We start from the raw sequence: 27,355 nt of genomic DNA, 5'->3' as shown, positions 1-27,355 counted from the left end.
TAGGTTAAAAAAAGCTTTCACCATAGTCTAATTTAAGCTCTAATGATAGGCATTTATTTAAAACAAAATTAGCTTTGATCGTAGGTCTATATTGAGGTCAAATTATGCTTTTGACATTAGTCTTTTAATAGTGAAAATTAACTTTCAACATTGTTTAAATTATACTGTAATTAAAGACTTTATTTTAGTCTTATTAAGCTTTAATTGTAGGACTTTTGTTAAGCCAAATTAAGCTTGAAACGTTGTGAAATATTGTTAGTCTTTTAAAAGTGAAAATTAGCTTTTGTCATTGTCCTAGTTAAGCTGCAATTAAAGACTTTATTTCAGTCTTATTAAGCTTTATTCGTAGGACTTTTTTATGCAAAATTAAGCTTGAAACATTGTGTTCAAATAATGCTTTCAAGGTTCAATTCTACTGAACCTTTTATCAAAAATCACTGTCATGAGTAAATAAAGCTTTATTATTTATACAAATAACTAAAAAAAAACTTAAAACTCTTTTTTTATAGAGACTGTAGTAATCATTTACGCAATCTAATTTAAGCTTTAATGGTAAATATTTATTTTAGTCAAATTAAGCTTTGATCGTATGTCTTTATTAAGTTCACTTCAAACTTTTTATCTTAGTATTTACTAAGAACAATATAAGCTTTCAATGTAGTATAATTAAAGCTTTAAATGGTATTTCCTTAAGGTAGTAAGCTTGTCAAAATGTCAAAACTTTAAATATAAATTAAATTTACTTTGTAAATGATTTTATAAAACAGTTAAGAAAGCTTTAAACGCTTTCAATACATATTGTGCGAATTAAGCTTGTAAAGTGTAATCTAATCGAGAACAAATTAAGCTTTAATCGTAGTATTTTATTTAATACAAATAAAGTTTTACTTGTAGATTTTTATATAAGAGCTTAATAAAGCGATATAAGAGCGAAATAAAGCTTTAATCGTTTGTCTTTAAAGTATTCCTATAAAATGTTAATTATAAGCTTTATTATTGTTCAAATTAAGCTTTAATTTAAGGTCTTTCAAAAAGGCCTAAGAAAGCTGTAATATTAAATGTTTGTTAAAGAAAAAAAAAGCTTTATAAAGGTCTGATAAATCTTTTATTTTAAATATTTGTTAAAGCAAACGTAAGCTTTAAACATTTGTTTTTACAAAGCAAAATTAAAGTTCTAATAGTAGATTTCTTGTAAAGCCAAAATAAAGCTTTTATATCTTGAACTTATACGAATTAGACAGACTCGTTCGCATGACAATTGGATCTCTGATTCGATTCTCGATTGACCAAAGATTATCAACTCAGCAACAGCTGTATCAACCGAAAGTTTTTCCCCAGGAAGAAGTCACAGCCAATCTGTTACAACAACAATGTTCAGTTAGGCATTCTAGGCTAGTACTCACATTAAGCTTTTCTTATTGGTGTTTACTAAAATCCAATAAATCTTAAATATTAGATTTATAAAGGTTAAATAAAGCACCTCTTTAGCAAATATAGTTCAAATTAAGCTTTAAAAAAACTTTAATCATTTGGCTTATTATAGTCCAAGTCTTATAATTAAAACTTTGAATAGTAAAAATTAAGCTTTAAGTTGTTGTCCAAATTAAGCTTTAATGATATATGTTAAAAAAAGCTTAATAAAGCTTTAATATTGAAACTTTGTAAAAGTCTAATAAAACTTTAAACGTTTGGCTTGCTATAGTCCAAATTAAGCTTTAAGCTTAAATATTTATTAAAAACAAATTAAGCTAAATTCTTTGGATAAATTAAATAAAGCTTTAAGCTTTAATATTTATTAAAAACAAGTTAAGCTTAAGTCTTTAATAAAACCAAATATAACTTGTTACGTAGATTTTAAGCTTTAGTCATAAGATTCTGTTTAAACTAAATAAGTTTAAACATAAGACAAAAATCACATGGAAAAGCTTTTTAATAACTAAACCTCCCCACGACCCCTTTCTAAAAACGCTAATCTTAAAATACCTTTAAATATTTGCAAAAATAACTGTTGCAGTTTATTTTCTTTTAATTATCGCAATTTCTTTTGTTTTAAAAACCAATAATTTTTTTCTTTTTTTCCTATTTTCATTATATTTTCTTAAGTTTAAAACTATTTTTAAAGGTTACAACTTGTTGTGTTAATGCAAGTTTTAGAAATATTCTTTTCAAACAAAACTTGACTATAGAAATTGGATACCAAGTGTTAAGGTTTATTATTATTTATTTTTTCTATATTTATTTTCCATTTATCTACTACAATTGTTCGTTTGTATAGTTTATGGTTTGCAAAATTAAATATAAATAAATATTTAACCTACATACTTGGTACTTTTTTTTTATTTTTGAGCTTTTTATATTTATAACAAAATTTATACCTTAAAAAGTCATTATTTTTTCAACTCGTATCTTATTTTTTTTTTTTTTTTTATATATTTTGTTTTTCACTATTTAGTTATAGGTTGAGGTAACTGCAAAAAATAAAAGTGAAATTATTTATTTAGTTTAACAACAGTCGTTTCTTTTGTATGCGCTTGGGTTTTAGTATCCCAGAGTGTGTTGGCTGCTTGGTTGGTTGGTTGATTTGATTTGCAACCCCTCTCTGTGTTTGGGTTTATTAGCAGTTTTAGTGGGCCAATGTTAGAGAAAATTCTTATAAACTAAGAACATGAAAATTACGTGTTAAACGATAATTTAACTCACTCAACATGAAAAATAATATGCAAATTTGTTGGAAAAAAAGTGAATAAATATACATATAGGAAAATTTAAAATAGATTCTAGTTGAAAATCGATAAATAAAATGAGAATTTTGCTCATATTATGGGTGATTCAAATTTATAGATATTATTTTTTTTTCTGTAAAAATTTCCTTCAGTTTGATTGATAGTTCCAAATAATTAACGTCATTGCAGCAGATTTTCTAAAGAAATTTACGCATTCGCACTATAGGCAGAATGGCCAGTTTTAGAGGCAAAAAGTCCATTTTTAAAGTGAAAAATTTTTCAAAAGTAATGATGCCAATTAGTTGCTAACATTTTGGAATAGACAAGTGCAAAATATTAAAATCAGGTGGCAACCCATAACTTAACTACAACCTGTCAAAGTTTGATGTTGTTTGTTTGTTTTGTTTTCATACATTTGGCGCTTAAGTTATAGAGAAAAATAAAAGTGCGACAAACAAAAAGTATTCTGCTTATTAATTTTTTGAAAAATGGAAAATACTCAGAAAGGTATATAAATATTAGTTTTTGTAAAAAAAAAGTGTAAAATTGTTTTATATTACATCATTATTAACGTTAAAGTGTGTCGTCTTTTTTATGTGATTTTGGTGTTTGTTTTTGCGTTCCATGGAGTAGTACTTTGTTTATCGGGACGTATTCACTAAACTATTTATATGTTTAGAATGGCATTAATGTCTACTTTAATGTGTTTATAATTCCAACTGCTCATAACTGCACCCCTGTGCGAAATTTACGATTTTAGATTGCATAAAAATCCAAAATGCGCAAATTGCAAAATTTTGGTTGGAAAATAATCGAAATGCTACCACTGTTATTAATTGGATTTGTGATAAATTTCAAAAGAAATCTAATGAAGTCTCCATGATAGCTATTAGGAAAAAGATTAACAATTTTTGTGCACGTGCGAACCAAAAGTGGATCGCAAACAACAGAAACCGGTTTAGATTCGAAAAAAATGAAAAAGTATGGTTATCAGGTATGACTGAGCTTACTTTAATCCACAGCGATGTCTCAATTAAAAAAGGTCGTCCAAGTGTTGGTTATAGTGAAGGAAGCGTACGGCAAAAACGAAAACTTGCTTCCGTAGTCTCGTCAGCACAGGGAAATGACACCAAGTTATTGCTTCATGCTGCTTCAATTGCAGCTCAGTCATCTAAAGAAAATGATTTGAATTTTGTTTTAAAAAAAGCAGTTTCATCACCAACAAGACCAACTAAAATTAGACAAATGCTTTCTTGTGATGATAAAAAGCCTATAATGCTATCACCTGAAGAAGCATTACTGTTTTTGATAGAAAATAATTTGACAAAACAGCAATATATTAATATAAGGGAATTAAATAAATCACATAACTGTGATATTTTCCCTAGTTACCCAAAAATTCAAGAATACAAGCTACAATGTAGACCGGAAGGATTAAGTGTAACAGACTCGTTGGCAGAAATTCCTCTACAAAACTTGGTTAATCACACAGCAAAGAGAATTTTATCGTACCAAGAAGAAGTTTTACTATTAATACCTGAACTTAATGAAGTCACATTAGTTCTTAGTTATGGTTTCGATGGTTCCACAGGTCAAAGTTCCTTTAAGCAAATGTTTAACAGCGATTCCCCTGAAAGTTTAGATAGCTCACTCTTTGTAACTTCAGTTATTCCATTGAAATTAATATCGTCGAATAACGCAATCGTTTGGAAAAATCGTACTCCTCAATCTGTTCGATTTTGTCGACCACTTAAAATTGAATTTATAAAGGAAACTAAGGAGCATATTTTGAAAGAAAAACACAATATAGATCTTCAGATATCAAACCTTGAGCATTTAGAATATTCTTTATCAAATGGTAAAATAATTTCAGTAAAGTATGAACTTATTATGACATTAATAGACGGAAAAGTCCTAAACGTGTTAACTGGAACAAAGTCTTCTCAATCATGTCCAATATGTGGGGCAAATCCAAAGCAGTTTTTGTTAATAAAGGATTTAAACTCATCGGTGTTTCAGCCCAAATTAAATACATTAAAATACGGTATAAGCCCATTGCATGCCTGGATTCGATGTCTTGAGTTTGTTTTAAATCTTTCATATAGACTTCCTGTTAAAAAATGGCAAATTCGAAATGCACAGGACAAATCGCTGATGCAACAAAGAAAACGTAAAATTCAAGAACAGTTTTGGAACAAAATGGGTCTTCATGTCCATAAGCCGAAAAGTAATGGTAGCGGGACAACAAATGATGGAGAAAATGCTTCTGAGGCGAGAAACAAATTCTATAAGAAGGACAGAATCGAACATGCTCGAAAAGATTCCAGAGTACATAATATAACAGATGTTTTTAACAGGGCTATGGATTCATCTGATCCATTATTATCAAGTATTTATATCAAAAAACGCCATTCTGCAAAAAGAAAGTTACAGCTTCCGAGAGAAGTGATTTCACTTTTAAAGATCCCAGAGGTTCCTGAATATCAGTTGCCATCTACGTCAAGTGCCACCGAAAATGAAACATTTACTGATTCTGAAGAGGAGCAGATTCTTCCCGTAATTAATTTGGAATTAGAAATTGATGAAATGTTTGAAGATTTTGAGGTAATATCTTTTCTTATGAGTTACATACTTACTTTTATTAAATTTGATTAATATTTTTTAACTTTAGTTGGAGTAAATCTGGAAGTTACTTTAAACCAACTACAAATTTTATTACTTATTAACTAAATTTATTGTGAAACATCTTTATTTTGTAAACTATTAATTATGAAAATAAAAAACTTTTCTTCATCAAAATCACTTACTTATTTTTTAATTAATGGCCCGCCCACTTTATGTGGGCATGGTTGTGATTGGGCTGACCTATAAATATTACTCCAGTTTTAAAAATCATCAATCAAAATAATTTTATTACACATTATTTAAAGTAATATTATTTTTCTTAGATGCAACATAACATTCCTCTAAAAGTGGGCGTGGCACTTACAGATCGAGTTGAAATTTTTACTGTAGTCTTCTATTGGCCTAATAGTTAAATGTGCAAAATTTCAAGGCTCTAGCTGTTTCCTGCGATTTGTTGCCTCGAAAACTGGTCATTCTGCCTATAGTGATTCGTTTGGTTCGAGTATTCAACTTAATCACTGATAATAACTGAGAATTGTTATTCATTTTATTAAGTATTTAAGATTATTACTTATAATATTTAGTTCAGCCGGGTACTTTACATTAATAACGCAATTTGTGTTTTTTTTTTTTTGAAAAATTTCTTATTTAATCTTAAGTTTCTGGAAATGGGAAACATAACATTTTATGGATATTTGCTAATAAATTGCATTTAGGTTTTGCGCAACTTTAATAAGCTTAAAACATAGATATCTTTAACAAAAATAAAGCTTTAATAGTAGCACTTTATAGAGATCAAATAAAGCTTTATTTAGTCATAGCTTTATGGGCTTTTTTGTTAAACAAAATACAGCCTAAATGGGGAGTTAATTGTCTCTAATTAAGCTTTTTTGTATATATATATATTTTAAGCTTTTTTCACTGATCTTTAGGTACGTTAAATAAAGCTTAAGTTTTACTTAAAATTATTATTACTTAATTCTTTGAGATAATGCAGAACTTTTTATAGGTCAAACAAAGCTTCAATTATAGGTCTCAATAATAAACTATTTTAGCTTTGAATGCAGTTTTTTTTAGATTTTATATAAAGCTTTTTAAGAAGATAAACATTAAACTTTATCATTAAACAAAGCTTCAATCAAAGTTCTTAAAAAAATAATTTTATTAAAGAGAATAACTTAAGCTTTATTCAAAGATTAAATTTAAACTTAATCTTATATATAATTAGATTAAGCTTTAAATATCGGTATTGACAAAACACAAATAAAGTTTTAATATTTTGTATTAATGTAGTATTCAAGCTTTTATTATAAGTAAATTTATATTAAAAATTAAGCTTTAATTACTTATCGTACGTTTGATAAAGCTTACTTAAAATTATAACTTAATACGTTCAAGTATTGTAGAACTTTAAATGCCATACGAAGCTTATTTTAGACTCCAGATGAAGCTTTATACATAGATCATTTTAAAGTCTAAATTTACATTTAATCATAGATCATTACAATGTCTAAATTAAGCTGTAAGGAGAGGTTGTTATAAAGCTTAAATAAACTTTTTGTGTGCAGCTCATTATAAAGTCTAACATCATTATAAAGAACAAATTTAGTTTTTGTCGTAGATCATTACATTTGTTTAATTATTGGTCATTAAAAAGTTTAAATTAAGCTTCAAAAGTTTGTCTCTCCGGAGATAAAATAAACTTTTATGGTATGTACCTTTCAGCACCATTCAAGCTTCAACTGCTGATATTTTCATTAGTATAATAAAGCTAGTTTCAAGGTCACTTGCAGCTAAAAGCTCAGTTAAAGCTTATTCTAAAAAATATTAGTTTTATTTAAAAGCTGAATTAGGATACAAGTTTAAATTGAGATTTTATCGTAAATTTTTCGACATGTCTATTGACTAGTCTATTGGTTAGTTCTGAATCCTGAGGGGGGAAAGGGAAATTCACCTTCTGCCCAAAAAGAAAATTTTTCATACAGAATACAAAAGTGAGGAAAAATGTAAAAAAGAAACAAATTTAAACCCCCATGCTTGAGCTGAATTCGCACCTGTGTTAGTCTATATATTACTTTATTGATCTGTCTGTGGAAAGGTTTCTTCATGAACTAGCCTCTTCACAAGTTTATGGCCTAGTCTACAGAACAGTCCACAGATCAGTTTGTAGTCTATGGACTAATATATTGATCATTCTATAGTCTATGTCATAGACTTATCTATTCTAATATGGAAAAACTTAATGCCTTTAGATTAGTCTATCGAACAGTTTTTTAGCTAGACTATTGATAAATCTTTACACTAATAATGGATTACATGAGTAGGTTTTTTGAAACATAAGTCTATAAGACTGAACTTTTGATTAGTAAAGGTATTAGTTTCCTGAATAGTTTATCGACTTATCTATTGAAAAGAACCTACTTAGTCTGGTCTTTTCATTTGACTTTTAACTAATCAGTAAATAACATGGACTCGTTCACAAACTGTCTACAGACTAGTCTACTGAAAGTCTTTATATCTTAGGAGAACTGCCGCAATTTTCATTGTGAATTTTCCTAATATTTTCATGGAAACCTCCAGTAAAAATATACCACAATTGCGTGTCTACTGTCAGCTTATTTTTAAAAAAAAATAATAGTAAATACACTAAATAACTAAACTAACTGACCTAATTTCTAATAAAATAAATGTAAAAATAAATATTCTAATAAAACCAACTTCATTTATTATAATGCTAAAAAACACACACTCCTCTTGTGGCTTCGTTATGAAGTCAATTGACTACAACTGAAAAAAATAAATAAATTTAACTATAAGACTAAAAAGATAAATTTTAGCATGAAGAAAAAAAAAACACAACAAAAATAAAGTAACGCTAAATAACTACAAATGACGTCAAATTCAAACATTCCAGTCATAGCACAATCATTTCAATACTTCAACCGAAAAAATATGAAAAAAAGCAAAAAGCTAACAATCAAGTAAATATTTAATATTAGTGCAAATTAAAGCATTTAACAAATATAAACTCTGCTGCTCTGTTGTTCTTTTTTTCTTGTTTATAGTGATAGCTATAAAGTATTTTATTTAATAGAAATATTTTTCAAAAACCCTTAATTGTCGAAAGACAAAAATTTAATTTAACTAATTAATAATAAAAACGATATATGAATTTCATTTTGCAAAGCAGAAGTTCAACAATCTATTTAGTCAAGTATGTTGTTAGTTGTTCGATTTGTCAGTTTTTTTATCTTTAAGTAGAGTTTATGTTGAATTATAATTGTGTTCTTTTCTAATGTTTTAACAATCTAATTTTGCTGTTATCAAACTACTGCAAATAGTCAATTTATAAAAAATGTTAAAGCTTTTTTTAAGTAGATTTAAGTAGCTGGTAGTGAAGTCCATAGATCGATTAATAGAATAGTCAATAGACTACTTTATAGACTGATCAGGAGCATAGTCAATAGACTTGCTGGTTGACTACTTAATAGTAGATTTGTCAAAAGACTAAGTTGCCTATATATTTGTCAATAGGCTTCACAAAAGACTGGGCCACAGGCTAGTCCATACACCAATCAACAGACTTCAACACAGTCTAATCCATACACTAGCAGACAGACAAGTCTAAAAGCTAGTCCATATACCAATCAATAGACTATTCCATGGACTAGTCCATACGTTACTTAATATACTAGTGCATATACTAACTAGACTACTACATAGACTTCTCCTTAGACTAGTCTATAGACTAGTTCATGTACTAGTACGTAGACAATTCCATAGACCAGTACGTAGACTAGTTTATAGACTAGTATAAATACTAGTCAGTAAACTAGTTAATAGACAAGTCCATAGACTAGTCTATTAACAATACACTATTCTATAGACCACTTAATAGTCCAGACCACAGACCAGTCAGTAGGCTATGTAATAGTCAAGTCCATAGACTAGTATATACACTAGTCCATAGACGAGTTGATAAACTAGTCAAGACTATTCCGTAGACTAGTACATTGATTAGTTCATAGACTAGTCCTTAGACTAGTACGTAGACAAGTCCATAGACTAGTACGCATACTAGTACCAAACTAGTCAGTTTGCTATTTAGTATATAGTCCAGACCACAGACTAGTCAATAGGCTATGTAATAGTCCATGGGCTAACTCAATAGACTAGCCTATTGATGACTATATAGATTACTCTATAGACAGATCTATAGATCGCTCTATAAACTGTTCTTTAGATCACTCTATAGACTGGTTTATAGATCACTCTACAGACTGGTCTATAGATCGCTTTATAAACTGTTCTTTACATCACTTTATATACTGGTCTATAGATCACTCTATAGACTGGTATATAGATCACTCTATAGACTGGTCTATAGATAACTCTATAGACTGGTCTATAGATCACTCTATAGACTGGTCTACAGATCACTCTATAGACTGGTCTATAGGTCACTCTAAAGACTGTTTTATAGATCACTCTATAAACTGGTCTTTAGATAACTTTATAGACTAGTCTATAAATCACTTTATAGACTTGTCTAAAGATTTCTATATAGACTTGTCTATAGATCACTTTATACATTTGTCTATAGATCACAGTATAGACTAGTCTATATATCACTTTATATTCCAGACCACAGACTAGTCAGTAGGCTATGTAATAGACTACACTTTTTCACAGATATCGGCATTTCATACCGAAACAAACACACGTTTTAACTTTTTCTTTCATTCTTTATTTAACATTTAATCTTATTTGCTGTTTAGCATAATTTTTTTTTGTTTTAGCAAATTTTACCTTGTAGTCTAACAGTCGCAATTTATATTCATATATAAGTTGTCTGAATAAAATCTAGATGATTCGTTTTTATCTAATTTTCGTTTAATATTATTGTTGTTTGTGTTCGTTTTTTTATGATTAAAACTCATGTATTTTAAATGTTTATTAAATTTTATCTTTATTTTTTATAACATTCAACTTAAATACTTTAATATTAAACGTTTTTTGTTTAATTTATTTTATATTATTTTTTATTCGTGGAAAAAATTTATGAATTACTAGCAAACGTACTTTAATCATTCTAATCATTTATTTTTTGTTTAGATTTTTTTGTCTACTTTTTTTCGTTTTAGTTTCTTTTTTGTTGTTGTTTCTTTGCTAGTGTTGTTGTGGTAGTTATCTTTGGAGTCTTATCATCAAAACTTCAACTACTGTTGTTGCATTTTATCAACAGATTTTTTTAGCGGGTGTCGTTGACTGGCCCTCCTTAGTCAAAGTCAAGGTAGAGAAAGAATTGATAGTGATAGAGATTGGAAAACATAAGAGCATAAAAGGTAGAACAAAATTATAGTTTGGTATTGTTCAATCTGCTCTATGGATCCATCTATATATTGGTTTATGAATATTTCTATATACTGGTTTACAGATCAATCCACTGATGAAAAGATCAATATACAGACTAAGTTATTCCTTAATCTTTAGTCTCTCTATAAATCTTTCTATATACTGGTCTATAGATCACTCCATAGACTGGTCTATAGATCACTCCATAGACTGGTCTATAGATCACTCCATAGACTGGTCTATAGATCACTCCATAGACTGGTCTATAGATCACGCTATAGACTAGCCTGTAGATCACGTTATAGACTAGCCTATAGATCACTCTATAGACTAGTCTATAGATCACTCTATAGACTAGCCTATAGATCACTCTATAGACTAGCATATAGATGACTCTATAGACTAGCCTATAGATCATTCTATAGTTTGGCCTATAGATCACTCTATAAACTGGTCTATAGACCACTCCATAGACTGGTCTATAGATCACTCTATAGACTGGTCTATAGATCGCTGTATAGACTGGTTTAAAGATTACTCTATAGTTGAGGGTATAGATCACACTATAGATAGGTCTATAGATCACTTTGTATACTGGTCTATAGATCACTCCATAAATTGGTCTATGGTTAGATTTAACTAAAGATCTTTTTAATAAAAGATAATTTTATATTAAAATTTTTTATTTCCCAAATTATGAAATATCTAACTGTTTTGTAATAAAATTTATGAACAAATTTAGAACAAGTTTCAAGTATTTTTTGCAGCATCTTTCATACATAAAGCAAGAGTTCAGCAGACTTAAAAAAAACACAAATTTTGAACTCAATTCAAAAGTGTTCTAATTATTTTAGTTCTTAACAATAAAAAAACATTGCAATTTATGTTACTTCGTCAGAAAAGAAATCTTCTTGTACTAAATTCAATTCTTTTTTCTCTTACTTCTTCTAAAACAAAAAAAAAAACAAAGTTTTAAAATTTATTTTTGTTTGTTTTCGCTCGTAATAGAAATTACAACAAAGTGCCATAATTAAAAATAAAATAAAAAAGTTGTTTTTTTCTTTTATTTTTTAGCTTTATTTTGTGTTTGTGATAAAAATCAAGAAAGTTTTTTTTATACACCAGAGAGGGGTTTCAGGCGGGTGGTTGGGGGAAACAACAACCACTATAAACAAAACGAACGTGTTGTCTAAAAAGATTTAAGATTTCTTTGCTGTGTTTTAAGTTGAGAGATACGTTCTTTCTTTTATATATTTCTTTAAACTTTTTTTTTTTAGCTTTAAGTTTCTTTAATTACTTCAACAAGTTCTTGTGTTAAATACTTGTAAAGATGGTAAAACTTTTTTCTATAAAGTAATTGCAGCTTAGATGGCGTGCTAAAATGTCTTAAATACTTTAATTTAGTAAAAACGATGATTTTTTTTATTTTGTTTAATTTCTTTCTCCTTACGATTGATGTTTATTATTGGTATTTGTTTTTAACAAATACTTTTTAACAAAGAAACCTTTTAGGGAGAAAAATCTAAAGTTAACATTGTGACAAAATGTTCTTTAGATCAGAAATCTATAGAGTGATTTATAGAGTGGTGTATAGATATAAATCCATCTACACAACAGGCTACTGAGTAATTTATAGATCAGTCTATTGACTGATCTCTAGACACTTACGTAAGTCTATAGATTGAATTCTATATCTGATTATATAGTCCTACAGATGTAAGGTTTATTCTTTACAGTGATCTATAGAACAATACATATTTTGAATTATAAACCAGACTGGTCTATAGATCACTCTATATTGGTCTGTATACTATTCTATAGATCACTTTATAGATTAGTCTATAGATCACCTTATAAACGGTCTATAGATCACTCTATATACTGGTCTATAGATCACGCTATAGACTAGTCTACAGATCACTATAGACTAGTCTACAGATCACTATAGACTAGTCTACAGATCACTCTATAGACTATCTACAGATCACTCTATAGACTATCTACAGATCACGCTATAGACTAGTCTGCAGATCACGCTATAGACTAGTCTACAGATCACTCTATAGAATGATCTATACATCACTCTATAGACTAGTCTATAGATCACTCTATAAACTGGTCTATAGATAATTCTATAGACTGGTCTATAGATCACTCTATGGACTGATCTTTAGATCAATCTATAGTCTACAGATTACTCTATAGAATGATCTATACATCACTCTATAAACTGGTCTATAGATAATTCTATAGACTGGTCTATAGATCACTCTATTGACTGATCTTTAGATCACTCTATAGACATGCCTATAGATCAATCTATAGACTGGTCTATAGATCACTCTATAGAGTGGTCTATAGATAAATCTATAGACTGGTCTATAGATCACTCTATAGACTGGTCTACAGATCACTCTATAGACTGGTCTACAGATCAATCTATAGACTGATCATTGATCTATAGATCGATGACGAGAATCTGTTTACAGAATGATCTAGAGATTAGAGTATATACTATATATATTAAATTAGAGATCAGTCAATAGTCTGATCTTTAATTCTCTAGTCTGATCTCTATAAACTTTTTAACCGCATAAAATTTTGTTAACCAATTTTCAAAAGGTTCATGTCTCTTATTGAACTTTCTTTGTTAAAGCCACACAAACATTTTGAAGATTATTATTTTTTTGGTTTTAATATTCAATCCATGCTCTTGTCATGCCATGCCAAACGCTTATAAACGCTTATAATATAAAAACCATAAAAATATTAAAAAAATTTTTTTTTGAATTTTTTAAAAAACATAAATCACAATACAAGCTCTTTTATTTATAAACATAAAATTGCATAAAAAAATATATATTTTTGATAAAAAAAAATTATCTCATTGAATGACTTAGAGAAGTAAAAAAAAATAGTTAAAGCGGCGCTTGAAACGCCTCGGAATGTTTAGTTTTGCTTAAGGAATCGTTTTGGCTTCTTGTGTTGTGTTCAAACAAAAATATTATTCGATTGAATGAATTAATGAATGAATGGATGAATGGAAAAATAAATAAACAAACCCACAGTTGTGAGCAAGAGTTGTATGATTAAGAAAAAATATTGAGTAAAAAAAGCAAAAGTCTAAAGTACAATAGTCAAAGCCAAGCCAAACTGTGAAAAGGTAGAGTAGACACTATTGTTGTAAGTGTTAACAACAACAACAACAACAACGAAAAACATTAGTTATACTATTACATTGATTTTTATGCAAAAATTACAACAAAAACTACAGAAATTATGCATTTTCATTTGAAATGCATTGGGTTGTGCACCACCGCTTTACCTAACTGCACTCACAGGCAGAGTGTTGCATTTCGTATGCCCAACACGTTTCTTTGTATTTTAAAATGCTGCATGTAATTGGTTGGAAATGATGACGCATGTGAATTTATTTAATTTTATTTTTTTTTACATATATTTTGTATCTACTTTTTTACGAAAAGTTGTAATAAATGTTAATTTTATGATTTTTATTTTATTTCATGTATTTTTATTTTTAAAACCAAAAAGTGTTTTTTTTTTTTTTAATAAAACACCTCTAATAGGGTTCATAACTCTGGTTAGTTAAAACCAACAAGGTCAAGTTGAAAATCATTTAAAATCGTTAATGTTTGAAATTGTTTTTGGGAGAAATTTACATAAATTTGTATTTTTGTTTGTGGTGTTTGTTGAAACCATAATAAATTTTCTTATAATTTAAATTATAAAACATGTAGTTAATTAATCATGTAACACATTGGTTATACATTGATTAGTAAGAAGCCTCTACATTGAAGAGGGGAATGTGATCAGTTTTATACTAAAAAAGTGAAGAAAATTTCAGTAACAAAAATGTTAATAAAATTAAGATAATTTCTTTGATTGGTTTTTAGATTACTCTATAGAGAATAGATCGCTTTATAGAATGGTCTGTCTGTACACTTCTACATATACATATATCACTCTATACACTGGCTTATTGATCGTACTATAGATCAGTGTACAGCTTCGTTTAATGATCACTCATATATATCACTATATTAACTCTTCTAGACTGGTCCATAAATAAATCTATAGACCGGTTTTTTAAATGTTTATGTATCATCTAATGGTTATCTATAGATCTCAATATAAACTGGTATAGATCTCTCTATATATAGATCTCGCAATAGACTTGTCTATAGATCAATCTATAGACTGGTCTATAGATCAATCTATAGACTGGTCTATAGATCAATTTATAGACTGGTATATAGATCACTCTATAGACTGGTATATAGATCACTCTATAGACTGGTCTATAGATCACTCTATAGACTGGTCTATAGATCCCTCTATAGACTGGTCTATAGATCACTCTTTAGACTGGTCTATAGATCACTCTATAGACTGGTCTATAGATCACTCTATAGACTGTTCTATAGATCACTCTATAGACTGCTCTATAGATCACTCTATAGACTGCTCTATAGATCACTCTATAGACTGCTCTATAGATCACTCTATAGACTGCTCTATAGATCACTCTATAGACTGCTCTATAGATCACTCTATAGACTGCTCTATAGATCACTCTATAGACTGCTCTATAGATCACTCTATAGACTGCTCTGTAGATCACTCTATAGACTGCTCTATAGATCACTCTATAGACTGCTCTGTAGATCACTCTATAGACTGCTCTATAGATCACTCTATAGACTGCTCTATAGACTGTAGACTGCTCTTCAAATCACTCTATAAACTGCGCTATAAATCACTCTATAGACTGCACTATAGATCACTTTTTAGCCTCGAGTTTCGTCTTTTTATATTTATTTGTTTATTTATTTATAATTTATTACAAAAATATTGAAATTAGTTTCTTTCTAAATTTTATCTAAAAAAAAATTAAAACTATGTCTGGGTTTTTGACATGGCTTTTGGTTATCTTTAGTTGAGAAATCTTTTATTTTTCATTCAAATTTAGTTCTTTTCAATAAATATTAGACAGCTGCTACTGTGGATTTGGTTACACCATCAGCACCAGCGGCATTAACACCAGTTTTTTTTCCCCTTGACGGCTTGACTAAATTATAACAAGCATTATAAAACTTGGCTTTTTTCTATTTAAAAAAATTTTGACGATGGTTAATATTTTTCTTTAATGCAAAGGTTTTATTTCTTACCAAAGCGCATTCCATTACAATTCGTCACGCGTAAAACCAAGACAAAAAGGAAAAAAATATATTTCTATTGTTTAACAAGGTATTGATGGCTGTTGGTTGTTGTTAAGAAATATTTGTACAGACAAATGTTGTAGCTAAAAGGGACAGACAGACAGACATTGAGAAAAACAATGAAGTTTGTCTAAAAGCGTCACAGTGATGGATTATTAAGTGTCGAGGCGCGAGCGCCTGTCTTTTTATATTGTTTTAGTTAAAAAAACGTTTATGATTAAATTGGTTAAAGACAAACAAAAGTCTTATACGTTCTTAGTTGATTTTAATAAAGGGGAGAAAAAACAAAGTTTTGTTAAGCTATTAAAACCTAAATTAAAGAAAAAACAAATAATGTGTGATATTTCTTGTTAAAAGTTTGTTTAACATGCAACCTCTTTAAAACCCCAACGACAAAGTGAATCAAACAAACAATCAAACCTATAAAATCATTTATATCATTATAGCTTTTGTTTTAAAACACATTTTTTTTTCTTTAACTGCAGTTGTTCTTTATTTTACCACATTTATTGTGGTAAATTTAAAGGAAAAAAAACTAAAAAGAAAAACTCAAATATTTAATTTTGTTTTCAAAGTTGTTTGACCTCTTAACTGCTGGTAACTTTTTTTCAAATACTTTATCGTTTTATCTTCAAAATCATACAATGAATGACATTGTTTTTATTCGTTACGTGTTAGTTAGATTGTTGTACATTTTTGTTAAATTAATTAATGATGGATAGTACATAGTTTTTAAGGAAAACAAAGATAAATGATAAGTTTTTACTGTGAAAAGAAATTTGTAAAAAATAAAGATAAATTTCTAATAAAAATAGAGAAATTAATGATATTATAAGTTTATATTCTAGTTGGGTATATAGATCACTTTAGAGATTAAAGATCAGTATGTCGAGTAATCTAAAGATCACACTATAGCCTGATCTATAGATCGCTCTATAGAGTGGTATTTAGATTACTCTATAGACTACTCCAAAGATCACTTTATATACTACTCTAAATATCACTCTATAGACTACTCTAAAGAGCACTTTATGGACTGGTCACTAAATCACACCTCTATAGATCGGTCTACTGATCACTCTATCGACTGGTCTAAAGACTGGTCTATAAAGACCACATTTAGACTGGTTTTAAGATCACTTTATAGATTGATCTAAAGAAAACTCTATGGATTGATCTAAAGATCACTCTGTAGATCGGTTTACTGATCACTCTATTGACTGATCTAATGACTAGTCTATTTGATGTTCTATAATATCACACTATTGATTGGACTAAAGATCACTCTATAGAAAGTTATATAAATCATTCTATGGATTCAAATGTATCTCCATGATCTATAGGTTTATATATTGATCTCTTTATAGACTGTTCTATAGATGACTATTTAGCTTAATTTCTATAGATAACTGGTCTAAAGATCATTCTGCATATAACTTTACAAACTGATCTAAAGATCTTTAGGACACAGACTAGTCTCTATAGACTGGTTTTAAGGATCACTTTATATATTGATCTAAAGAGCACTACGTAAATCGGTCTAATGATTACTCTATAGACTGGTCTAATGAATAGTCTATTTAATGTTCTATAAGATCACTCTATTGATTGGATTAAATATCACTATATTGGAAAATATTAAGATCATTCTAAGGATTCTTATGTATCTCCATGATCAATAGGTTTGTAAACTGATCACTTTTTAGACTATGCTATAGATCACTATTTGGTTTTATTTTTATAGATAACTGGTCTGTAGATCAATCTGTGAGATCACTCTTTAAATTGATCTATAGATCACTTTATACACTATTTTAGAAAGCACTCAATAAACTTACCAAAATATCTATAAACAGGTCTCAATATTACACTGTAGATTACTCTGCCTATCACTTTAAAAACTGGTCACATAATAGATTTGTCTAAAGACCACAGTTCATTCTTAAGGATGGTCTTTAACTAGCACTAGCCCAAAGATTACAATCACAATATATACTTTTTAGATCCCTCCACATACATATTGATCTGTATATCACTCCTTATGATTCACATTTTTATAGACTGATCACTCTATAGACAGTTCTATGCACCACTACGTAGGTTGATCTATTAATCAAGTTATAGACCTGTCTAAAAGTCAATCTAGGGTTCTATAAATCGACTTTCGAATAATCGAACAATCGACTTTTTGTCGAAAAAAGTCGAAGTCGACTATTTTGTTCCAAAAAAGTCGATAACTCGACTATCGATTGTGAAAAAAGTCGACTTTGTTAATAAAAGTCTAAAAAAGTCTGAAAGTTGACGAAAGTCGGAAAGTCGAAAAGTCGAAAAAAGTCGAATAAAGTCAAAAAATCCAAAAAAAAGTCGTAAAAAGTCGAAAAAGTCCGAAAAAGTCGAAAACTCGAAAATTGCAGAAACAAGTCAAAAATAGTCGAAAATTTTAAAAAAGTGAAAAAAAGTCAAAAACTCTAAAATAGTCGGAAAAAAGTCGAAAATATTCAAAAAGTCGAAAATTCGGAAAAATTAGAAAAAATTCGAAAAGTCGACTATCTATAAAATCTTATAGTCGAAAAGTCTAAAAGTCGACTTTTAATTAAATGAAAAAAATCGAAAAATCGACTTTTCATAAAATGCAAAAAGTCGACTTTTAACTAAATGAAAAAAGTCGAAAAGTCGACTTTTAACTAAATGAAAAAAGTCGAAAAGTCGACTTTTCGTTTCATAGAATAGAACCCTAAGTCAATCTACAAACTGATCTAGAGATCACTTTATCGATTGCTCTATAGATCACATAATTTAGAACTTTTTATTCATCATTGTTCAACAGTTATTTCTATTACAATTCTCAGGTTTTAAACTATTCTCTGATGGAAAGCCAACAAACGAATAAATGAATGAATGTGTAAAATATTCACTTAACTAATTAGTTCTAACCTATTTTTCTTTAAACATTGTCTCTCTATGTTACGCCTGGGAAAAAGTCTATACTTGCATGCATTTATGAGTGGTATTATTAACGTGTTCATTATCTGCTTTGAAGTTCCTTTTTTAAATTGTACAGATGCATCATGCAGTTGTGTAAAAAAAGTTAAATTGCCAACGACGACAGACAGACCTACGGTCTTATAATGTTTAAGTTTATGAGACATTTGTACTAAATACAATTGTTTAGCAATACAAATGGACTTAGTTATGTATAGACATAAGTGAATAGATATTACATATGTACAGTAATTTATAGGCATTAGGGAAACCGAGTGTGTGACAATTTTAAAGAATGTCAGTCAATTCATTAGACACAGGCATGCGGAGAGTTAACTTTTATGTCTATTGTGTCACACATGTTTAAAGTATTAAAATGAAAAAAAAAAAAAAATAATCTGGGCTTTAGTACTAAAGAAAAAACAAACTTGAAATAGAATAATTATATATATAGCAAAAGCAAGAAAACGGAAGTAAGGATTAGTAGCTAAAAGTGGAACATTTTCGATTTTATAACTTTTAAAAAAAGGTTTGAAAAATTTTCAACAATTTCCGGGGATTTAAATGATTTTTTATATTTCTTTTTATAATTATGTAAAAATTTTATAATTATCCCCAAACTATTCATTCACATTTTTTAACAAAACTGTCAATTAGCTTTGGGAATCAGTTTGCCTTTGCAGCTTGTGCAACAATGTGGCAACAATTATTTAGCATAATTAATGTGCAACAAACTCAAATAATTTAAATACAAACTGACAACAAAGCAAACAAATTATACAGCTTAACATAGTATAAAGCTTCTTGTGTATTGTTTGGTATGAGTTTTAAAATGTTGCAACATCAATTGTTGTAGGTGCATCTTTCAAAAACTCTATAATGCAACATGAAAAAACATTAACTTCATCATTATCGCCAGCATCTTCATTATGAAGTTAATGCCGTTTTTGCATATACATACTAACATACAACACAAAATAAGAGAAAAAAAAAGTGAAAGTTTAATGTGGCCCGGTCGGTGTCTTCTTTTGGTTTCATTGATTTTTTGGTAAATAAAAAAATGGTTTCTACTCCCGTCCTTGTACACGTTTTTCCATTGCCTTTATTGAAAAAATTCCCTCAACAAATACATAATGGAACGATTAATTTGTAGCCAAAAATACTTATTCATATTACTGCTGTTGCTGCTGCTGCATTCAGTAAAGCATTATGTAGCAAGTATGTTGAAGTGTTGCATGGAATGTATTTTACATAAACAAAATGCGGCAAATTGGTTTCTTTTGTTAACTTTAAATTTTTAACAAAATTTCCTTAACATTTTTCAAACTAGTTTGCCATTTTTGGCCACGTTTTGTGTGGTAGCAGCAAAAATTGCAACAAGAAAACCAACAACAAATTTTGTTACGTACAGTAAGGTGCTAGCAAAAAGTTTAAGTCTGCTTATAAGAATTTGCTGTAGACATGTTTATACTTAGAGTATAAAGAGTGATCTATAGACCAGTCTATAGAGTGATCTATAGACCAGTCTATAGAGTGATCTATAGACCAGTCTATAGAGTGATCTATTGACCAGTCTATAGAGTGATCTATAGACCAGTCTATAGAGTGATCTATAGACCAGTCTATAGAGTGATCTATAGACCAGTCTATAGAGTGATCTATAGACCAGTTTCTAGAGTGATCTATAGACCAGTCTATAGAGTGATCTATAGATCAGTCTATAGAGTGACCAGTCTATAGAGTGATCTATAGACCAGTCTATAGAGTGATCTATAGACCAGTCAATAGAGTGATCTATAGACCAGTCTATAGAGTGATCTATAGAACTGCCTGTAGAGTGATCTATAGACCTGTCTGTAGAGTGATCTATAGACCAGTCTTTAGAGTAGACCTGTATATAGAGTGATCTATAGACCAGTCTACAGAGTGATCTATAGACCAGTATATAGAGTGATCTATAGACCAGTATATAAAGAGATTTATAGACCAGTCTATAAACTGATCTAGAGACCAGTCTATTGAGTGATCTATAGTCCAGTCTATAGAGTGATCTATAGACCAGTCTATAGAGTGATCTATAGACCAGTCTATAAATTAAACTAATGTTTTTACCCTTATGTTTTGATTATTTAAAGTGAGGGAGGGAGATGTTGCCAGGCTGCTTTTGCACAATGGTACAAGATCTCTCAAATACAGGAAAAATACTTAAAATTTTAAAAGTTATTTTCAAAAGGCAATATGTAATCTCTAATATAAAATCTCAAATTTAAAACTGTTGCTTAATTGTTCACTTTTTCTCCAACCATAACCACTGTGTTACCATAAAAGTCAATCATTAATTTAAAATTTTCTTTATAACGAACTAAATTTTCTTTAATTTCCTTAAATATCAAACAGTAACTTAGCTACTGTTTTAAAATCACCCAATTTATTTGTTATTTAATTGAGAAATAAAATTTTCTTGTTTTCTTTTTAAGAAAAAAAAATCAAAAAATTTTCTTCCTCAATAAATGTTGAATAAAAAGACAATTGTAATTAATTTTTAATTATAAATAATTAAAAAGTCCAAACACGTTTAACTGAAAAAAATTAAATTTTAAAGTTGGTCTAATAATTTTGTTACTTTTATTTTATGCTACTAGTTTTTTTGGGAAAAAAATCTATTTAAAAACTGATTGATTGAGTCATATTCAAGTTTTAATTAAAACTAATAGTTTAATATTTTTGTTTTTGGTTTAACTATTTGTTTTATTAATTAGTTTTTACATTTCAAAATTTTGTATTTGGCAAATAGATTTCTTTAAGTTCGTTTTAAATATTTTGGTTAAATATTACAGATTTGGTTATTTAAAAGCAGGGGGAGGTTTTTTAAGTGAATGGTATTTAATTTAATTGATATGCGTGAAAGTATGTTTGTTTTTTCGTAGAAGGCAGGCCAGGCCGGTTGGGTTCATTAAAATTTTCTTTTTATAAAATTCAAACACGTAGTTAAACATTAAAATTGTTATATAGTTTTTTATTTAAATTTTTAATTCGATTTACTTCCTTTTACAAGAGTTGTTGTTTTTTTTAACTGAAGATTTAAAGTTAGTTTGAAGTGTCAATATTTGTTTAAAGTATGACTAACTCGAGGTAAGTTGTTCTAGGTCTTTGTTTTTATTTTAGATTCTTCAAATAACGTTCAATTCTTTTTTTGCCAAATTTGTTTGACACAAAATTTATTTTTGTTTGTATAGTTTTTTTTCTGTAGAAACTTTTTAGCTGTAGAAACTTTTATGTATTTCAGTTAAACTTCCAACTGTTTAATAACTACCTAAGAAATCAACACCTGCCTTTTTAACTTTTATACCTGGACTCTTTTATTCTTTTTTTCCTATATGTATGAAATTTTTACTCTTTCTTTTTGCCATTTATTTCTTATACACTTTATTTCCTTTTAAAGCTCACAATCAGATCATGAAAGGTGTAAAAAGTTTTTAAAATTGTAAGTAATCTTTAGACTGATCAACAGACATTTCTATAGAATGATCTTGGATATATATAATAATAGTTTATATAATACTCGATAGTTATAGTTTAATCTGTAGTTCCTTGTATAGAGTAGTATATATACCATTCTAAAGAGAAATAAATAAGTCTAGTCTTTACAGTGATCTAAAGACTTCTCTAAAGAGTGATCTATAGAACTGTTTCTAGATTGATCTATAGAGTAATTTACATATAAATTTATATCTAACTACTATAGGCTCGTTGTATAGTTTCTAGATAGGTATGAAGAGTGTTTTACAGATCAATTCATTCCTTATTGATATAGACTCGTCTATAGTCTACAAGGTAATCTTTAGTTTAGGGAGTGATCTATATGGACATATATAGGGTTATCTATGGAATAGTCTATAAACTTTTACGTTGAGTGATCTTCATATCATCCAATATATATCGTCAATAGAGTGATCTTTCGACTAGTCTATAAAGTGATCTTTAGTTTAGAGAGTTATCTATATGGACATATATATAGTGATCTATGGAATAGTCTATAAACTTTTATGTTGAGTGATCTTTATACCATTCAATAAAATAATATAGGCTGGTCTATAGAGTGATCTTTCGACTAGTCTATAAAGTGATCTTTAGTTTAAAGAGTGATCTATATGGACATATATAGAGTGATCCATGGAATAGTCTATAAACTTTTATATTGAGTGATCTTCATACCAACCCAAAAAATAATATATAGAGTAATCTTCTGGCAATGCTTTAGGATAATCTATTGACCAGTTTGAAGATTCATCTATTAGCCAATCTACTGTTCTATTGGACAATCTACATAACAATCTATAATACGGTCTAAATATTGATAAATAAAGTGATCTATAGATCTATCTATATTGTGATCTACAGATCAGTATATAGACCATTGTATAGAGTGATATATATATATATATATATATATATATATATATATATATATATACCAGTTTATATAGTGACCTAATGACGAGTCTTAAGAGTTATCTAAAATATATTTGTGATCTGTAAACTATCTGTAGAATGATATTCAGACCAATCTTTATTGTGATTTATAAACCAGTATCATTCTATATAGAAATATAACATCAGTTTTGGATTGATCTATAGATAAGTCTACGGAATGATATACATTTTATAGAGAGATTTGAAGACAATTTTTTGGAGTGATCTACAGTCCATCCTAAATAGTGATCTTCAGTCCAGTCTATAGAAACTTATAGCTGCATATAGAGATCTATACGGCAGTTTATAGAGTTATCTTGAGTCCTGTCTATAAAGGCCTATAGATCTGTTTATAGAGTGATCTATTGACTAGTCTCCAAAGTGATCAACAAATCAGTCTTTCAAGTGATCTATAGACCCTTTATTTGGGTTTTTTAAAACAATCAACTCTTTTGCAATACTACCTTCTATATTATTTCCCTTCATTTAACTGTCTCCTTAGTGTCAGTCGTATAATGTGAATGCAGTTTTGTTTTTGAGTTTAACATTTTATAGTTGGCTTCCATTTAAAACAACAAAACTATTGTAAACCCAACAAAAAATTTCCTCTACCCAGCGAGCATAAAATCAAATCTTAGAAAATTTTAATTATTTTCTTTTATTAACAAACGTTTTACTTTAAAGTTTCTCAAATCTTAAGAAAGTGTTTTCGAATCCCGTAACAAAAGTATGATAAATTTTAACCTCAATGCTTGCTGGGTTATATTAAACATTAAATGGTATGTACGTTTGTATGCGTAGCCCGCTTCGAGTATATTTAGAGAAAAAAACCTTAACTTTTTAAAGGCAATATTGAATTTCCTTTGTCTGTCTGTCTTCCATTGACGACCATTTCTTGTCCCCCCTTTCTTCATTAACTGCCAAAAAACATTCCCACGCATTTCATAAATAAAAAAAGAGTTTTAAAAGTTTTCAATACATACTTTTTTCAATAATAACATTTGTTTGTTTGTAGTACTTGTTGCATGTTGTGCTGGTAACTTTTTATTATTATTGTCAGTTAGTTTTTGTCCTCCTTATTAAATTTATTTTTTTGGCCAGTTTTACAGGAAAACACGATTTATAATTTATTGCAATTAAAGTTCTTTTGAGTTTTTTTTTGCGTTTTATTTGTCTTGTTTGTTGCTGTCGATGACGTTGATGAAAAAAAAATTTGAAAAAAATATTTAAGTATTTTGTTGAGAAAAAAAGTTTAGCCCGGTATTTTATTGTTTTCTTGATACAAAACTGAAACATTTGTGTTCCAAATTTTATTTTAATTGTTTTTTTTTTCTTCTTTATTTCAAGTCATTATTTTATTTCTTTTCGGAGTTTTTTTCCCTTAATTTAGAACATATTTTATTCTGGTTTTGTTTTAATATTTTAATCGTTTTGAAGGTTATTTTGTGGTCCATTTTTATTTTCGGTTTAAATTAAGATGCAGGGGGGTATTCACTTTTTCTGTTTTTATTTATATGTACATTATAATAAAATCATTTTTAATTTATGGCAAAAAGGTAAAATGGCGTTTAACAGCTGCTGAAATTAATATTTTAAACGGGTTTTATAAAACTTCTTTAAAACAAGATTTTGAATATATTTTTAGAAGTTATTTGCTCTTCTTAGAATTTTGAACAATTTTGGTAATTTTTAACAAAACTATAAAATTAAATATTATTTTTAGAAACTTAAAAGAAATTCATTAAAGTATCAAGTGATCCTTTTGATCTTAAGCTTTAAATAAATTGTAAATTTATTTATTTATTTTTTAATATCTAGCAACCTTTAAAAATACTCAAGGTTTTTATTTTTTATGAAGAAAAACAGATTAATGATCAAATCTTTACTTATAAAAATCTCATGAACATGATCCCTTAAACGAAACACCATAGTCTTGGCTATAGACTATGCTACGAAAAAACTATAGATTAGACTATTGATCAGACTGTAGACTATACTATAAACAAGACAATATACTAGAATACATACTAGACGACTAAACTATAGACTAGACTATATACCCGACTGTAGACTTAACTATAGAGAAGACTACAGACTAGATTATATAATAGACCATGTACTTGCCTATCGACTAGACTATAGACTAGACTTTAGACAAGATTACAGAATAGACCATCGACATGACTATCGACTAAATTGTAGACTAGATTATGTACTGGACCATAGACTATACTATAACTACACTATAGACAAGACTATAGACTACTCTATAGACTACACTATAGACTAGACTATAGACTACCCTATAGACTACACTATAGACTAGACTATAGACTAGACTATAGACTAGACTATAGACTAGACTATAGACTAGACTATAGACTAGACTATAGACTAGACTATAGACTAGACTATAGACTAGACTATAGACTAGACTATAGACTAGACTATAGACTAGACTATAGACTAGACTATAGACTAGACTATAGACTAGACTATAGACTATACTATAGACTAGACTATAGACTATTACAATTTTCGAATTGCACAGTGTAGGGTATTCGCTTTCAAATGATCTAGGCCATATTTGCCTTTTTTAACAAAAAATTACATAATATTAGATAATTTCTGGTTCGCTTTAATGTTGGCTTTCTTATTGGTTATCAAAATTATATAAACAAATTACAATGTTGCGACTGAAATATAAATGAATTGATTTAAAAACTAACGTCGACTATTTGAGCATTTCTATAAAATTAAAGAAATTTTGTAAAAGTTTAAATGTTTATTTATCAATGAAAAAATTAACAAAAAAGACATACAATACACGCCCAACTAAACGATATAATTACAATTCATCACATCAAGTTAAAAGCGATTTAAATTTAAAATTGTTTTAAAAAAATTATTGATTTTTTTTAACAAATTTTTATTTTATTGTTATTATATGTTGTTGTATTTTATTATTATTATAAAATTTGGTGGTTGTAAACGTTTGCAGCAAACCAACAACAAACTGTGGCAAGTAGCAATTGAAATGTTTTGTACACATATTTACTTACTACACCCATAAAGTTTATATAACTTTCAATTCAATGCCAAGCGAAATTGTTATTAACCTCTAAAGACCCATTATGGCGATAAACACAAAGGAATAAATTTTCTTACTTTTAAATAATAATAAAATAAATGAATATAAATAAAAAGTAATTTTTCTTTATTATGAATAGTGGCTAAAAGTGTTGTTAAAATAAATGTTATAGTTTGGGCTAAAATTGTTGTAGTTGGTCTTTCTATGGGCAGCTTTTTTTTACAGATAACCAACCCATCCCAAACTCATCATTATTATGAACTTCATCTTCATTTAAGTTAAGTTATTGCTAAAAACAAAAGGTGGTCACTTTATTTATTGTCTATTTAATGTTTGGGGAGGAGTTGTTTTGTAAGAAAATATGTTTATTTTTTTCTGAAGCTAAAGTTACAATTAAGATTTAACGATTGCGCGAGCTATAATAGTTAACAACTTTTTAAGACAAACCCATAAACAAATCATAATCGCAGTTTAAAGTTAGGAGTAGGGTTAGTTTAATAAAGGATAGTTTTTATAAGATATGTATAATAAATAAAAGTTGGACTTTAAACAAATAAATTATTATTATGATGAGTTGTAGAACCAATCAATTCATAAATTGTTTATGGTCCTACGACCACAGCATTGACAAAAAGTTTAGTCTACCATCTAGTTCATAGTTTGGTTTAAATTCATGTTTATAGTCAAGTCTACATTATAGTTTATAGTATATAGTCCAGTCAATAGTCTAGTCTATTGTCTAGTCAATTCTCTAGTCACTAATGTAGTCTATAGTCTAGTCTATAGTCTAGTCTATAGTCTAGTCTATAGTCTAGTCTATAGTCTAGTCTATAGTCTAGTCTATAGTCTAGTCTATAGTCTAGTCT

At 28.4% G+C, this 27,355-nt stretch overlaps 2 protein-coding genes across 10 annotated transcripts in view; both read left to right on the top strand.

Moving 5' to 3' along the window:
- LOC111681359 (protein piccolo) overlaps positions 1–27,355 on the top strand; it is a 119,232-nt gene that overhangs the window by 35,881 nt on the left and 55,996 nt on the right. The gene's annotated exons all lie outside the window — the stretch shown is intronic.
- On the top strand, positions 2,955–5,941 carry LOC124420131. The gene is made up of 2 exons (XM_046952146.1): positions 2,955–5,327; positions 5,395–5,941. The coding sequence occupies exons 1-2, from the start codon at positions 3,603–3,605 to the stop codon at positions 5,401–5,403; spliced, it is 1,734 nt and encodes a 577-aa protein (XP_046808102.1). The 5' UTR covers positions 2,955–3,602; the 3' UTR covers positions 5,404–5,941.

Source organism: Lucilia cuprina, chromosome 5, assembly GCF_022045245.1.
Source record: "Lucilia cuprina isolate Lc7/37 chromosome 5, ASM2204524v1, whole genome shotgun sequence".
NCBI lineage: Eukaryota > Metazoa > Arthropoda > Insecta > Diptera > Calliphoridae > Lucilia > Lucilia cuprina.
The sequence above is the reverse complement of the archived record's forward strand: the minus strand, read 5'-3'. Positions and strand labels throughout refer to the sequence as shown.